General features: G+C 37.0%; 1 protein-coding gene across 1 annotated transcript; it reads right to left on the bottom strand.

Annotated features, from left to right (window-relative positions):
* Window positions 1–1,281: 1,281 nt before the first annotated feature.
* Window positions 1,282–11,612, bottom strand: ABRA (actin binding Rho activating protein). The gene is made up of 2 exons (XM_044658254.1): window positions 10,867–11,612; window positions 1,282–1,884 (listed from the first exon to the last, which is right to left on the bottom strand). Exons 1-2 carry the CDS (start codon window positions 11,586–11,588, stop codon window positions 1,407–1,409), a joined length of 1,200 nt encoding a protein of 399 aa, XP_044514189.1. The 5' UTR covers window positions 11,589–11,612; the 3' UTR covers window positions 1,282–1,406.
* Between the last annotated feature and the right edge of the window lie 6,203 nt (window positions 11,613–17,815).

Here is a 17,815-nt window from a genome sequence, read left to right on the forward strand (position 1 = left end):
AAGAATATCTACCATGAATTAATACTGTTGGAAATTGTATTTGTCTTATTGTTTTAAACAATGAATCCATTTTTAAGTTATATTGCTTAATATTAGGATGACAGGGCCATTTTTCTATTTACTTTTTTTAAAATTGAGAATGCTTTATTGAAAAAAAGAAGTTTAAATTAAATTTAACTTTATAACTTTTTCGTTTTAATTTTTTGTCAACTTTTCTGGAGGCAGAACACAAGAAAACATTGCCAGCCATTTCCAATAACATCATAAGATATGTTCCTGGAGATTTTTATGTACATGTAATAAAATAATTCTCTCATGATCTGTACAATTTTGAGCCATAAGCTTTGGGAACTCATGAAACTTGAAGGTAAGGAGTGTTTTGTTATTTTGTCTTATCCTTGAAAACATTTGTCCCTTAATAAATGCTTTTTGAACTGGGTTAAAGAATTATCCTCACTCTGTTGGGTATTCCACCCCTGTTGTCCTAAACACTGAATGATGGAAAATGTCCAAGATCCCCAGGTGCTTGGTTTTGGATGTGCTACTCATACATGGCACCCGATGAGTAGGCCATAAGACTCTTGGCAACTTGCCCAATAGCCTGAGTTCATATTGAGAATTCTGAAGGATGTCAGGATCATATTTAATGACTTTAGAGTCTGTTGGATGCTATAATTCCAAGAAAACAATATATATATATATATATATATGTATATAATAATTTAAGTCAGTAGTATTACCAGAAAAAAATGGTCACACCTCAAAAACTATGGTTCTAGAAACAGTGCTGGACTCAGTTAGAAAAATGGGTTTGAGTCTCAGCTTATCGCAAGTACTTGTTTTGTGGCCTTGGATGAATAACAACCTCTCAGAGCCAGTTTTCTCATCTGGAAAATGAGAATAATGATATTTATACTATTTGCCTACAGGAGTAATCATGAGAATCTAATAAGATGATGCCACAATAAAAATGTAAACAGCTCTTATGGCTATTCTTGCTTTTGTAGTTTGTGGTACTACCATTAGCATTCCTGGCTTTTTCTTATTGCTAATATTGTTTTTCATCCTTATGATTTGTACCTTTGCTTAAAATCCAATAACATTTGACTTCTATACTAAATAGCCAATGATTTTTAGACCAGAAAATGGCCTTCATTGATTGGAGAAAAATAGCTTTTCAAAGGTGTGTGACATTATTAAATAATATTAATCATTTCTGTTTATTTTCTCAAATGTCCCAAGATTTTTCCTAAACAGAAGAGGATCCGACTTGCTACAAAGTTGTAAAAATAATAATTTAATATTTGAAAGTCTGCTACTTAGTAGTTTGCATTTATATTTCTTCACCATCCGTGGCTAATAGCAAGATTAGATGACTCATGTGATCTACTCATGACTCTCAATGGTCACTGTAGGAGTGTAATCACTACATTGTCATCTCTGCCTTGCCATAGCATTTCCCCTTCAAAGTGGACAAGTCCATGTTTCCTGGCTCTCATAAGAATGCCCACCACCTTATCAGAAATCCGTACGTATCTGTCAAAGAGTTCTCCAAAAGTGACTTGGATTTTGCCATCTCGTCTGTGGCGAGCCATTGTTCGGATTACAAAACACAGATCCATGATTTCCCTGTAGATGTGTTCTTCTGCTCTCTTGGCCCGTTCAGCCGTTTTTGTTCCCTCTTTGGGACGTCCATAACCCTCGTCCCCTTTGTGCAAGCGGGTGGACATAGCCAATTCATGATCAAACTCTTCACTGAAGGGATTCAGTTTTTGTGACTGCACATGCTCATCAGCCCACTTTTGCCATCTTCCCTTCAAGCTGTTCACTTGGCTGTATTTCCTCTGGGCCTTGCTGCTGAGATTTTCTGCAAACCGGCTTGCCCTAAAAGTGAGAAAAGAAAGAATTTCAACATTGAGGGATATCAAAATTATCAAAATATTCTTCTATGATAATTTCTGCCCCCTCTTCTCTCTGTAGTACTGATTTCAGAATCACAAGGTGTAATGATAAATTGTATAGCCATGTTGAAATCAAGATGATGGACAGTTACCTGCTTGGAATATAGAATGAACCGAGCCTGGCAGGAGCTTGGCAGGTGCCAAGGGCAGTTGGGGCTCAGATATAAAAGTTAGGATTTTGAACTGACAGGGATCTCAGATTTGAAATTGGGTTGGAAAGGGTGGTTTTGGGGTAGGTCTTAGGTGAGCTTATTCAACCATCAAGCAGCAACCTATTTCAACTACTTCATCAGTCCCTGATCCTGGATTAACCACTGAGAAGAAACATCAACACCTTATTAGCAGAGTAACCTTGACTTAGGTTGGGCCAGCATGGCCCAACCAGGCTGGCATCTGTCAAACCTGATTAACATCATTTCCAAAATCATCAATAACATCATTAGCACTAATTAATTAAGGACATCCTGTTCCCTTCTTCCTAGCCATTTCCTGTTTCCCTTCCCTAAGCTTGTTAGTAATAAATCTTTAAACTTACATCAGTAATAAATCTTTAAACTTACTTCAGATTTGACTTCATCAAGAATCCTAAGCTTTAGTAGATCACATCCTTGGGATATTTGAAGGGAAGAGGAGTATTATACCTTTCAAAGCTGTATAGGGTGAGTATTTATGGTAGGGGTGGGGTGAGTATCTAGACACCCCCCTTGTTAGCTTTCAATGGTCCAGATCAGCTATTCACTCACTCCCACCCCCTGGGAAGACTTATGAGGGAGTAAACTCAGTGACCTTCCCAAACTAGCAAAGCTATAATGGGGATATTGTAGGAAGGTGTTAGGGTTCAGTTGAGACTCTAATGAGTTGGATCCCACCCCCAGAGCCAGCCCTGTTGAGACACTTACAAAGCAGAGTTTAATTCACATTCAACCTAAGTGTTATCCATTAGTACAGAGTGTCAGTTAGACAAGATATTTGTATAATTTTAACTGCAGATTCATTGTCTGCCTGGTAACTCTGGGATACTGTTATACCTGGAGTTTAAGTTTAGCAGATTCACCATTTAAACCACATCTAGTGCAGTGTGTGATTCTTTGAGATTCACTAATTATATCTTAAGTATTTCTCATAAGATTTACCTTTACCCAGCTCCAGATCCTATGCCATTGGATTTACATAACAAAGGTAAATGCTTTTTTGGAAAATTACATGAAAATGTATTTTAAAAATGGAACCACTTTTAAAGAACTCTTTAAAGGACCTGCACAAGTCATCTAACCTCTCATTGCCTCAGTTCTCAGTTTTCTCATTCATAAAATGAAGGAATGAAACTCAATGCTCTAATGTCCTTCCCATGTCAAAAATTCATGACTATGACCTTCGAGATGAATACTTTTGCAATAAGTGATTCTGAAATTTCAGCCTCTACAGTAGCTATTTTAAAATCTTTTTTTTTAAAAATATTGGATTTACCTAAATCCAGGGCAAACACTTGTACAAATATCACTGGTTTGTAATATTAAGGATTATCAATTCCCCAAAGCTTAAATAGCAAATATGACTGTTGCTCTGGAGGATATTGAATGTTAACCATGAAACAAAATTATACTAGAAAAAATACAATAAAATTGAACATTCCCATATGAAACTAGTAGTCAATATAAGAACTATGCAACCAAGCCTAGAAAAGCCTGAACTAACTCTTAAAGTTTTATATTCAATTCTTATTTGCTAAAACAAAAGCAAGTATGCCTTTGATGTTTATTTCATTTAATAGAAAGGTTTGGGTCAATTCTTGATTGAAATATCTAGATATATACACAGATGCTAATAAATATTTATTAAAAGGAATGAGCTGGGTAATTCCACTGACATTTCCATTCCATTTGCTATGGCAGTGCTAAATGTTTGAATGCTAATACTCTTATTTCTGTCAAAATGATAACCACTAGATGGCAGATTTTCACTAACTCTAGGGGTGAGTTTTTCAAAACAAGAGACTGTATCTGGAGCTCTGAGTATCTTCATACTTATTTTTTCTTTATGTTAAATTTTAAATTATAGAATTCATTACATACTGACAAATTTTATAAGCTCAAAATTATGGTCTCGATTATAGACTTAATGCATTTTTCTTGGTCAGCTATAGACTCAATCCAGTTTCCCTTTTTCAAACAACAATGGGAATGAAATTTGAATATTGAGTCTATATAAAATAATAAGAAATCAAGAGAACCATGAGACACTGAGATTCAGACAATTTGTCTATGGAACTCATGATGGCTTTCTGAATTTAGACAAAAATGTGTTTCTTCTATCATTTATTTACAGATTCTGATAACCAAAACTTTTCTAAATCAAATGATAAGCATGTATTAAAAGTCTATTATCTAAAAATCTTAAGATTTTTTTTTTTACTTGAAGGCACTGTAGTACCTTCAAGTAAAAAAAATCATAATATTCTGATCTTGTTTTATTTGCTAAAGAAAACTCCCCAATTCCTTTCTGAAAATTTTTTTCTGTTAACAATCTAAAAATAATTCCATGACTTCTCTACTAGCAGCAATTCAATGATCCAAGACATTTCTGAGGGACTTATGAGAAAGAACACTATCCATATTCAGAGGAAGAGCTGTAGAAATACAGAAGAAAAACATCTGCTTGATCACATAGGTTGATGGGGATATGATTGGGGATGTAGACTCTAAATGATCACTCTACTGTAACTATCAGTAATAGGGAAATAGGTCTTGATTAATGACACATGTAAAACCTAGCAGAATTGTGCATTGGTTATGGGAAGAGGGGTGGGAAAGAACATGAATCATATAACCATGGAAAATTTCTTTATTAACAAAAAAATAAAAATAATTCCTTGCTATTAAAGGCAAATATTTTTGTTTGAGTGAAAGGTTCTTACTTTATTATTATTATTTTTTTTAAACCCTTACCTTCCATCTCGGAGTCAATACTGTTATATTGGCTCCAAGGCAAAAGAGTGGTAAGGGTAGGCAATGGGGGTCAAGTGACTTGTCCAGGGTCACACAGCTGGGAAGTGTCTGAGGCTAGATTTGAACCAAGGACCTCCTGTCTCTAGGCCTGGCTCTCAATCCACTGAGCTACCCAGCTGCCCCCAAGGTTCTTACTTTAACCTTATTACAATCTAGCATTTATAGAGTGCTTTAAGGTTTGCAAAAAAATTTACAAGTATTATCTCATTGAATCTTCTTAACCATCCAATGAGGTAGGTGCTTATCATCATTTTGTAGATAGGAAAACTGGGGCTAAGAAAAGTTAGATAATTTGCCAGGGCTTTTTTTAAAAAACCCTTAACCTTCTGTTTTAAAATCAATACTGTGTATTGGTTCCAAGGCAGAAGAGTGGTAAGTGCTAGACAATGGAGATTAAGTAATTTGCTCAGGGTCACATAGCTAGGAAGTGTTTGAGGTCTGATTTGAACCCAGAACTTCTAGTCTCTAAGCTTGGCTATCCCCATAAGAAAAATTTAAACTTGTGTTATTGACTCCAAGTCTAGCATTCTATCTAGAATGGCACCTAGACATGACTGTCCTAGGAAAAATGAAAAGCTTATCAGAAATGATTATGAAACTGTTTTGAAGAACAACACATGGAAACTATAGCTTTTTTATATCTATACATTAAATGAAGGCTAGTCTTGAAGTCAGGAGTTTGGGGTTCATATCCAGATACTAGCTGTGTGGCCTTGGGCAAGTCATTTAACTTCTGAGTCTTAGTTTCTTTGTAAAGTAAATCTCAGAGAGGGTAGCTGGATAGTGCAGTGAATTGAGAGCCAGGCCTAGAGATGGGAGGTTCTAGGTTCAAATTTGACCTCAGAAACGTCCTGGCTATGTGACCCTGGGCAAGTCATTTAACTCCCATTGCCTAGCCCTTACCACTCTTCTGCCTTGGAACCAATACACAGTATTATATCCAAGACGGAAGGTAAGGGTTAAAAAAAAAATAAAAGTGAATCATAGAATCAAAGATATTTCCTTTCCCTTCTCCCCCCAATCAGATAAAAAGGAAAATCAAAGGAAACTGTTTTTCAAAAATCCACAGTCTAGTCTTTAGAAAAACAAGTCAGTTCCTTTAACTATCTGGATGAACCTTTTCTCATGTTCTCCTCTGAGTTTTCCTGAGAAAAGTTAGCTAGATGGAGGAAAAACAGCCCTGGTTAGTGGCAAAGAGACTTTATTTAAAATCCCAGCAGGAAAGTCTCAGAAACAAGGCATTTTTAAAAAGTTGGGGAGGCAAAAACATAGAAAACCTGTGGGAGACAATGGAAAAATGGAAGTGTGAAGAAAAAATTAGGAAGAGCTTTGTAGGAGAGGGAAAAGTGAAAATTGGAATACAACCTGGTCTGGATTTAGAATCTTTACAGAAAATAAGGTGATAATTTAGATAGCTGGTAGGAAGACAGTTAGGCTAGAAAGGTGAGAATCACATTTGATTAGAAAAGAAATAATGGAAATTTAATGTGAATAGAATGACATTAACTATATTAGATTAAAACATATAAGAAAAGTGAATTCTCTCCACCGAAGACTTTATATTTTCACTATTTTAATAGAGAATTTCTTTTGGTCTCTACCTGCTTTCTTTAAATGACAATTATTCTCATTGGAAGAATAAACTTGACTCTCAACTGCTCTGCTTGGGTGAAGTGGAGTGAAAAAGGCACAGATGTCTTCTCATCTCCTTAATTTCTTATGTCAAGACAGATTTGTTTGTCTCTATAATCTGAGGAAAATCTGAGTCGCCTAAAAGCCATTTTTCTCTCATGTGGATGTTTTAAATTTATAAAGTCTTTAGATAATCAACATCACCTAGATTTATTTTTATTTATTTGAGAGATGGAAGGAGAGGGGCTTGGAAATGGAAGCTTTTTGTCAGTGTGAATCTCTTAATCTAATTGGCTCCCTGCTCCCAGAAGTGAGCACCAGCAATCATGGTTATAAACACTGTATAAGAGTCCCATCAGGCTATCTTGGAATTTAGATTTCTGGAGAAGTAGCCTGAGTTGGCCTAGAATTACCTCTGACATTTAGAGGTACTGATATGAACCGATTTCTAGTACTAACTGTTCTCATTAAGGATAGAGGAAAAGCCTAAAAGATGGAGAGTAGAGAGATGAGGAAAGAGATTAAAGGTAACCAGTGCTCCTTGCATCAGATCTCAAAGACACAGGAAAAATGTAATGGTAATTGGGTCACATAAACTACAGTCTTTAAAGCATAGAAGAACTTTGATCAGAGCTGGTTTTATGCTAAGTGGAGTTGATGGTTGAATAGATGGTATGATAGGAGGGGCATCAGAGAACCTGGATACCAATTTCCTTGTAGATAATTAAAGGCTGATTCCTTTGGCTTTACAGCATTTGCTGCAACTTCTATTAAGATGCACCAAACCTGAGGCATGTCATAAGCTTTAAGATACATTTCTAGCTAAGTTGAAAAGTTAGATGCTTTCCAGAGAGCAAGTTTTGATAGTGAGGATAGGAAGAAAGCATAAACAGTATAAAAAATAAGGCACGGCTACCTCAAAGTGTAGGAAAGTTATCATTGTGGGTGAGGATATGGAAGAGAAGGGATAGGCTAGGAGGAAAGAATAAAGAAACTGGAAAAACTTCACTTATTTCTCAAATTTGTCTAATACAGGGACTTTGCCCAACCCCACTATTTTTCTTATGGACAATAAGAAAAGGCAATAGTCATGAACTTTATGTTACCCTGAAGAAATTTGTGACTCTAAGCTTTAAGAATCTGGGCTCATATTTATGCCGATGATGAGGAATCAAAGAAAAACTGTGGTGGGAGAGAGATATCAAAATTCTTTTTTAAACTTTACAAAAGGTATCCATCTAAAATGATATTTTGTTTTGTATATTTCTTCAGAGTATTAGATAAGTGATATCATTTGATTGGTGGCATGTGTTTCTCATATTTCAAAACATTATAAACCCAGAGCTGAAATGTAAAATCAAAAGAATTATACTAATAAAAAAGACATTTTCCTTGATTATAAAATTATTTCCACCTGACTTTTTTTGGACAAATTATTATATCTAGGATCTTGTTAAAACTGAATTCTTTAACTACTATGATAAATCAAATGGCCTTGATCATAGTTTAGTATAAAGAGTGCTGGATGGGGCATGAGGAGGCCTGGGTTTGAATGTTGGCCTCAGACATTAATTGGGTGTCTACAAGTAAGTCTTTGAAACTTACTTCCAACCTCAATTTCTTCATCTGTAAAATGGCAATTAAAAAATTTAAATTGTAATTAATTCATTTATGTTTATGAATCCTTACCTTCTTTCTTAGTATCAATTCTATTTGATTAATTCCAATTGCCTAAACTTTCTGTTCTTCTCTCTTAAGGAATTGCCTAGCCTCTCTGTTCTTCTAGGCAACTGATTAAGACAGAAGAACAGAAAGGTTAGGCAATTGGATTCAAGTGACTTGTCCAAGGTCACACAGCTAGGAAGTATTTGAGGTCAGATTTGAACCCAGGTCCTCCTGATGCCAGGCCTGGTGTTCTATCCACTTAACCACCTAGCCGCTATTGTGAAATGATAATAATACTATCTCCCCCACCTACCTCGTAAGGTTATAGGAGGAAAATATTATATAAACTATATATCACTATGAAAATGAGTTTGTGTTGTTTTTATTATAAAAGTTTATGAACAGAGATATGAGAGGCAATGTGGCATAGAAAACAGAGAGCTGGACTCAAAGCTAGGAAGACTGAGGTTCAAGTGCCATCTTGGACATATAATGGCTGTATAATCCCTAACCTCTTAGTACTCTGGCCAACTTTCTAAAACCATAAGGTACAGAGGGACCCTTCCTTGATAGAGAACTTGTTAAATTAGGAATTCCTTAGACCAGTGAAATCACAGATTTGTTCTTTATCCTTAAGAACAGAGCAAAATATCTTATTCCCTTCAAGAAACATTATGAGGCTCCAGTGTACATTTCTGTGATTCACATTAAGGTAAAGACTTCCTACCATGGTTAGCAAAAATGTATACTGCTATCCTGGAAGGAAGAAAAATTTCATAGAGATTTGGTGCCCTGTGGATATCGTTTGAGTAATTTTATAGACTGTTAAAAACAGGATTGGTAGTACTCAGTCTATCCACAGCTCCTCCTCATCTTGTTTACCATTCTCCAAAGGAATGTGGTATTCAATGAGGGATTGCTGAGCTGAATTGCATACTTCACTAAGAATAAATACTACTCAGAGTGGCTTTAGCTTTGCTGAGGATGTGGATTAGAAGTTTGACTCAAAATAGAAAGCAGAAACTCTATACTGTGAGTCCTTCATTTAAATGGTATGTATATATCTTTGAGGGAATACAGACCAAAGGCAGCTGATCTGGAGGAAAGAATGGTGGGTTTGGAGTGAAGAGACCTAGCAGGGAGATGCAATAAAAAGTATACTAGATTTGAAGTCAGAACCTGGGTTCAAAATGCAGTGTTAGCACTCAATACCCATAGGACACTGGGCAGAGAATTTACTTCTCTTTGGGCTTCCTTATGAGGGAGTTGGACTAGAAGACCTTTCGCCTCTAAATAAGTGGATTCAAAGATCCTACTTAATTCACCCTGGACAGATTACAAAGCCTTAATGTCCTCAACACTGTAAGAAGGTGTTACCACTTATACTAACTGACTCACAAGGCGCTTGTGGGAAAAGTGTTCTATAAACTTTGGAGCTCTAAACATATGTGAAATATCTGATTGTCTAAACTTGATTGCACATGTGAAGTCTGTATCAGATTGCTTGCCATCTGAGGGAGTTGGGATGGCTGGGAGTGAGTGATTATGGGAGAGAATTTGGAGTTCAAAAAATTTTTTTAATTGCTAAAAATTGTCTTTACATATAATTGGGGAAAATAAAATTAAAAAAGAAATTTATATATATATGTAAACCATATACAAACATGTATGTTATGTGTTATATGTGCACAAGCAAACACATGCCATTATTTGCTCCAAGTCCATGTTCTATCAATGCAGGGAACTCTTTCAACATTAAAATTCTACACATTACTGAAACTTAATAACTGGCCTGAAACTTATAGATGGAGAGTTTCCTGGGAGTCTTGGAAGGTTTAGTGAGTCCCTCAGCTTATATGTGTGAGACAGCTAATGGTACAGTGGATGGAATGCTATCTCTGAAGTCATGAGAGCCCTGAGTTCAAGTCCACTGACTCAGGCACTTACTTATCAGTCAAAGTCCCTTAAGCTCTCTCTGACTTTTCCTGTCCATAAAATGGGAATTATAATACTAGTACAAGTCTTATATATGTGTCTTATAGAGCTGAGGACCAAATGACATAACACATACAAAGCATTTCACAAATTTAAAAGTTATAAATGATAGTTATTGGTATTAACCTATCAACAGTAGAGGTAGAGCCTGAATCTTTCTGACTTTGGAGCTTCATCCCAGTGATGGTGAACCTTTTGGAGACCCAGTGCCCAAACTGCAGCCCTCAAGGCTCATGTGAGCCCCTCCACCCCCCTAACCCCAGGCAGAGGAGGGAGGGAGGAAGCACTCCCATTGGGTTGCAGGCAGAGGGGCAGGTGATGTAACAAATGTCCTCAGGCGCAGTGGAGAGTGGGAAGGGAGCAGCCCCTTCCTGAAGCACCAGCACACATAGATCCTCCCAACACTGCATAACTAGGTTATGTCGCTGATTCTGTTGTGTAAAAACACGTGCACTTTTAATTCTTGGGACTGTCCCAGAAACAATAACTTTTGTCTCATTGTTTAAATAAGAAAAAGGAAAAAATGTACCGCCCTCCCTGTGTCTGCTGTGGGTCTAAGCAGTCTCTTTCCCGGGAACGGAATGAGGAGTTTCAGTTAGTTTACTTACTGGGAAGGCACAGCCCGTTTAATCCTGGCTGCAGTCACGTGGTCTCCCTCTTGCTTGCTGCTGTCCTGCTCCGGCCGCTCGTCAGCATCCCCTCCGTAGCCGCTGTCTTCAGTGTCTATGCTGTCACTGCGGCTTGTGGGCTCCTCTTGCTCTATCTCTTTCCAGCCTTTGGTCAGTTCTGACACCAGGTTCAAGCACTTCCTCCTCCTGGTTGGGGAAGTATGGCTGTTCAGGATCTTGTCAATGTGGTCCAAGTCTTTCCCCTCCTGCCACGACTCGGGCTCAGCCCCGTCATTCTCATATCTGTGGCTGAGAAGGCTTATGTCCCCACCTCGCTCATAGACTTTGTTGATCACTGTTTTGGTGACTTCTTTCCTTTTAATGTGAGCCTCCCCAGGTTCATCGTCTGCCAGAGGGCTTAGACACTCTCTGTCTCCATTTGAAAATGGCTTTGCCAACACGCACCTCTGACCTCCTCCTCCTATACCTGGCTTCTCTGGGAAAGGCTCTAATGATTTCATAGTGCCGCTCTCTTTGGGCGACTCGCCTTTCTCCTTATCCCCACCAGGCAGCCACCCCGAAGGTTCTTGGGCTTGCCTGGTGCTATTCTCATTGGCCCATTGCTGCCAGCCTCGAGCTAAGCTAATAACCAGAGTTGCTGTCCTGATCTTCTTTATTGCCCTTTGAGCCGGCTTCTCCCTTGGCTTTTCGTCAGGGGCCATGCTGCTCTCTTCTCCACTCTTAGTCCTGTCAGTTGCCCTGAGTGAATGACGTTCAGCACAATAGTGAGGTTGGGATTTAAATAGAAGCAGGGTGTATGGGGTGGGAAGGGGGATCTGGTGACGATGGAAACTATGTCAGGCATTTCTCTCCAAGATACGGTGCCTTAGCTGTGACAGGGTTCTTTTTTTAAAACACCCTGGCTTGCATTTCATCCTAGCAGGTGGATATTACAGATGGTGAAGACTGGGGACATAAAGAGACTAAGGGTCCCAGTGGAAATCATGAGATCTGATAATCTCCCCTGCGTATGCTCTTTGACCTTGCACTTGCTCACTAGTAAATCATGGTTTCCTTTCCTTAAATTCTTACTCTACTAATATTAGAAAACTACCTTTTAGGATAATTATAAAACAAAACCTTCCATTTTCTTTTGTTTTTGGCCTTTTGAAGAGGGCTTCAGAATCTATGAAATGATAGGATATTAGGGCAGAAATGGGCCTGAGAAATTATTTACTCAAATTCTTGAATTCTTCTTAAACATATGAGGAAACGGAGGACCAGAAAACTGATTTGAGCAGTCCATGGCCACTTAGATGGCAAGCATTATAGGGTAGGATTTTGGTCCAAGTGTCCTTAGTTGGAGGTAGAATTGAGTCCCCTGACCTCCTCCTCTCTTCCTAGAGCTCTCAGTTTTACTTTATAACATTTCTAAATTATTTCAGGACATACTTAGATGGTAAAAATGTCTACATTTTGCCTTTTTGAATTGGGAGACTGAATTGTGAATAAAAGTCTTTAAAAAGTCTGATGTAAGAGTTGTATTTTGATCTGATCAAGGGAATGCATGAGTTTACTTGTGAAGGAGAACTGTTACATTTGCATTTTTATTTTCAATGGTATACCCTCTCCTCATCTATTTGTTTTTGGAGGTGGGGAGAGGAAAGCTATTACTTTACCTTTTGAAGAGAATGGGCTGAAAAATGGAGTTTATGCTAAATCAAACAATAATTGAGCATTAATTTAGTGCCTCATTCATGCCAGGCACTATTCTAGGTTCTAAGGATACAAAGGCAAAAAATGAAAGGCTCCTTATTCCAAAGGTTTTTGAATTCTGATGAGGGAGACAGTATAAATCAATAGAACACTTGTGTGGGTTGGCTACCAACTATGTAGCACCTCATACCTCTCAACTACTTATTTATTTTACTTACTTTCTGATCTGACTCACTCTAGCCTGCTCTCACATCAGCAAGTCTAGGTTCCAAGAGAGGACAACCAATAGATACTTTCAGGTTCCTAAAACTAACTCTATTGTGAGGGAATGTGATTCCTCTAACAACTATATTAGCTCGTGAACCCCCACCAATGCATTTTTATTTATAGTGAAGCAATCATAACCTTAACATTTTAAAGTCTTAAATCTTACTCAGTAATAAAGGAAAAGAAATAACACAATTACTCATAAATTAAAACACACAGGTGAATAATACGTATATAATAATCCATACACAAACCTGGTTCACACTCCCACTAATGTGCTCAATATCTGGGAAAAGAGTGGATACACACTTAAAGAGTTCCACCAGGGCAGCATGTGGAATGAAGAAAAGTAATGCTCTTAGGATAAATCATCTGTAAACTTTAGTGTCTTCTTTCTGTCTCAAAAACTGTTTGTAAAAGTTTCTTGAAGAATGTACTTTATGTTCTGAGTAAATGTGTTCAGTGATAAACTGAGTTGATCCATGCTATGCTTGACTGGGCATAATGTCTCACCCAAGTGAATTGTTCTGAGAAGGCCTTCTATGATTCTCTCCTTTCAATTTCTTGCTTTGGTTGATTGGATGCGTTCTTTAATCACTTTTATTTTCAGACTTAGTTGATATAGTTCTAAAATCAATTCTTTCATGTTCTCTCCTCTCCTCTCCTCTCCTCTCCTCTCCTCTTATTTTTCTAGGTTTAGATTCTGGATCTTCACAAATGGCCTCAACTTATTTAATCATCAGTAACCAAATTCTTATCTTGCCTATAATCAGATAAATTATATTTTCCCCCATATCACAAAGCAGTTCTGGAGGCCTGATCTCCCCAATTTACTACAGCTTATTACTTTAAAACTGACAACCTGTCTCATAATTTTGAGTCAGAGTAACTACTTCAGTAAGTGTTTCACTTGAATTCTGAACAGACAACTCAGCAACAAACATTAAAAAGATAGTAAAGTACATAAATACAAAGTGGTTTAGGGAGGGAGAGCACTCGCATTTTTGGGGATCAAAGAATGAATTCATTGAGAAGGAAGTAAGTGAGCTGAGTTTTAAAGGAAGATATTCAAAGAGGCAGAGGTAAAGAAGGTTTCATTCTAGTTAGAGAGGATAGCTGATGAGAAAAGGCAAATGGACTGGAGATGAGGTGAGGGAAATCTAGCAAAAAGACAAGTTTGAATTTTGAAGAAATTGACAATAATAATGAAGAGGAAACAGGAATGGAACAATGATGATAAAATAATTATAAAAATGAGGCAATGGGGCATGGTGAAAAAGGCAAGCTATGCGATTAAATTCTCCTTCTGGTACTTACTAGCTATCTGACCTCAGGCAAATTGTCTAACTTCCCTGGACCTTAGTTTTCTTATCAGTAAAAATGAGAGCATTAGGTGAGATGGCCTCCGAGTTTTCTTCAAGCTTTAAATCTATAATCCTGTAACAAGTACTTTTTTACATTAGAAGTATTGCCAGTTAAATTCTACTGAGCTGACATAAAGATCTCCCAGGATATGAATGATTTGACAGCATAAGCCATACAAGATCAGTTTTTCCATCCATTTCCCTCCTCATCTAATAATACTGACAAACTATTAACAATACTGATTGAAAACCAGTCCAGACTGATTGGAATATAAAAGACAGCATGATGGGTAATTACCTGTGACTGTGATATGCAGTTATTTTACAAAGAATAGCTGACACATTTCAAATCCTCATAATGACACCTATTTACCTTCCCAGATTAAAATAATTATGGAATATTGTAGCTCCAATACAGCACTGTTTCCTTTTCCTAATAATGTTAAGTAACACCAGTCTAGAGTCAATTTTCTCCTTATCACCATAAATATACATGGAATATAAATATAACTCAGTGTATTCTGTGCCTACTGTTTACCTCCAGCCTGCTTGGCAAATGCTAGGAATAAAAACTTGATTTGGAGGGATGAGAGGAAAAGGTGACAAGTGGTGCCAATATACTCAGAGATTTCTGAATAGCTTAGCTCAGGGTCAGATTAATGCCAATTTCACGTAATACCCTCTTAACAATAACTAGTTAATTTGAAGCACGAGTAATATAAGGAGTAACATAATGTCCCCTAAGGTCCACATGGATCCCTTCTCTTTAGGGAGTTTAAGTTAAGGTGAAAAGTTATGAATTAAATTACAATAGCTTCAAACCCCTAGTTAGGAAGATTCTTAACATTTGGATAGAGGTTGGGCTCTCTGCCTAAATTTATATTTATATCTATCTCTAGTTAACCCTGACCTTTTTCTAGATGAGGCAAAATTCCAGTTATTGGAAACATTTGGAAATATTCAGGAATCAGTAGATTATATTCTTTATGGATAGATGGGACAGACAGTGAGATCTCTTTGTAGTTCTGTAATAGATCCTTCCTTTTATACATATTAATAATCAGGGCATGACCAAATCTCTAACATAATAGCATACATGTCCTGTTCACACTTGTTTCTGATTGATTAACCTGCAAAAAGTGTTCTTACTTGACAAAGGATATTACTTCTAAGTGAGTGGCATAAGCAGTGGAACCCGACATTTGGAAGGATTATCTTTTCCTTCTATTTTCCAAAATAGTTTAGTTTCAAGAAGTTTTTTACATGATTCTCAGCTTTACATATCCAGTTCTTATCTTTCTTTTGGGTACCACGTTACCAAATTCTCATTGTACATTTCAAATTAGATAACCAGTATGCATATTCAATTCAACATTAAAACAAAAACCCTTACCTTCTGTCTTAAAATTGATACTAAGTACCAGTTTCAAGGCAGAAGAGCACTAAGGGGCTAGGCAATTGGGGTTAAGAGACTTACTCAGGGTTCCATAGCTAGGAAGTTATCTGAGACCACATTTGAACCCAGGTCCTTTCAGCTCCAAGCCTGGCTCTCTATTCATTATGCTATCCCTCAACTTGACATTTTCAAGAGTAAAACTCTTATCTCTTCCTAAAATCCACCCCTCTTCCAATCTTTTCTGTTTCTGTTTCAGGCATAATCATCTAATCACACAGATTAACAACCTCAATGTCATCCTGGTCTCTTCATTCTTAACCTATTCATTCCACCTGTTGTCAAATTTTCTATAGGTCAACTAGATGGAGCAGCGGAAAGAGTGCTGGACTTGGAGTCAGGCAGACCTGAGTTCAAATACTGCCTCAGATCTTTTCTTACTTTATGACCTTCGGCAAGTCATAACTTCTCCTAGCTTCAATTTGCTCATTCTAAAACAGGATTTGTAATAGTAAAGTAGTATTTATTTCATAGTGTTGTTGTATGGATCAAATAAGATAACCTGGGTAGCCATAAATCCTAGTTATTATATTTAGTAGTAGTAGTAATACATCCACAACATCTTTTACATACTTCCTCTTCTCTTCTTTCACCTAGCACGACCTTAGTTCAAGTCTTCATCCTCTCTTGCTTGAATTATTGCAAAAGACTCATACTTGGTCTCCCTGTTTACAAGTCTCATCTCTAGGTTATCTTTCACAGAGATGCAAAATGATTTCTCTGAAACAGAACTGACCATGTTATTTTCTATTTATTAGAGTCCAATGATTTCATCTTAACTCTGAGATTGAACACAAACTTCTCCATTGGGATTTTAAAGTTTCTTATATCTTGCCTCCAATCTACCTTTTCAGCCTTATTATAATTTGTGATTATTATAATTGTGATTATTATATCATATGAGGATTATGTGATTATATCACATGATAATTTTGTCATCCACTGCAATTTTTTGTTATTAATGTCAAAATAATGAGCATTTGTACGATACAATATCATGATATATTATTAAAAATGATTATATTGTTAATATACATTACTCCTGGGTGGTACAGTGCCATGGAGTTGGAATCAGAATTCAAATTTATCCTTAGAAAGTAGCTGTATGACCCTGTAAATCATGTAATCTCTTCTTTTTTCACTTTCCTTATCTGTTAAATGAGAATAATAATAATGACATCTACCTCCTGAATTCATTGCTAGAATCAAAGAGAATATTTCTGAAGTACTTTTGTTATGGTTGCTGTTACTGTTATTATTTTTTCCCCTTTTCATATTTTCTATGATCTAGTCAGATTGGTCTTTTTGCCATTCCTCATGTTCTATCTCCAGTCTTCCTACCATTGTCCCCATGATTGGGAAGCACTCCATTTCTCATCCGTGCTTTTTGGGATTCCTTGTTTCTTTTAAAACTCAACTCGAACCACCTTATTCTTGAATTTAAAAAATTAGTTCTCCTAGATACTAATGGCTCCAACTTAGTTTGCATTTATTTATTTATATTTAATTATTTGTGTATGTACGTATAGTTAGGCTTGCTTCCCCTGATAGACTGCAAGTTTCTTGAAAGTAGGGTCTTTTCATTTTGATCTTTGTATCTCAGCATATAACACAGTGCTTGGTACCTAGCAAATGCTTGCCTGTTGACTATTTTCATTATACTCTACCTTCTTGTTACTTTATATTTTCTTCATCTATCTATCTATCTATCTATCTATCTATCTATCTATCTATCTATCCATCCATCCATCTATCCATCTATCTATCCAGTCATTTATCTATCCATCCATCTATCATCTATCTTTCTATCTATGTATCCATTGCTATAAATAAAGGAGAGAAGAGAGGGTAAACTGGATACTACCACTCTTAATTGGGTGACAGCAGTGGTAGTTCAGATATGTGGCTAGAGCAAGATCACCTGAGCCTTGCCACCTAGCTAGATGTTGTAACACCTCCCTCCTTTATAACAGTGCCCAGGCAGGATCCTTCAGGTCAGTAAACAGTATCCCTTCAGGTCCCACCTGGGGTTGATTAATGATGGATATTGGGCTCTATTAGCCTTGGACACGTTTATCTGACTGCGTTGCTCCCTTCCCAGAGAAGTGATGAAACAACCACTCCAGGAAGGTACTTGAATAGCTTTATC

The sequence above is a fragment of the Gracilinanus agilis genome, chromosome 1 (assembly GCF_016433145.1).
Source record: "Gracilinanus agilis isolate LMUSP501 chromosome 1, AgileGrace, whole genome shotgun sequence".
Taxonomy (NCBI): domain Eukaryota; kingdom Metazoa; phylum Chordata; class Mammalia; order Didelphimorphia; family Didelphidae; genus Gracilinanus; species Gracilinanus agilis.

Excerpts from the sequence above, each read along its gene's own strand:
- ABRA (XM_044658254.1), bottom strand. The coding sequence starts at position 11,588 with ATGGCCCCTGACGAAAAGCCAAGGGAGAAGCCGGCTCAAAGGGCAATA. Across the intron at positions 1,885-10,866 it reads AAACGGGCTGTGCCTTCCCA|GGCAAGCCGGTTTGCAGAAA; the intron begins GTAAGTAAACTA and ends TCTCACTTTTAG.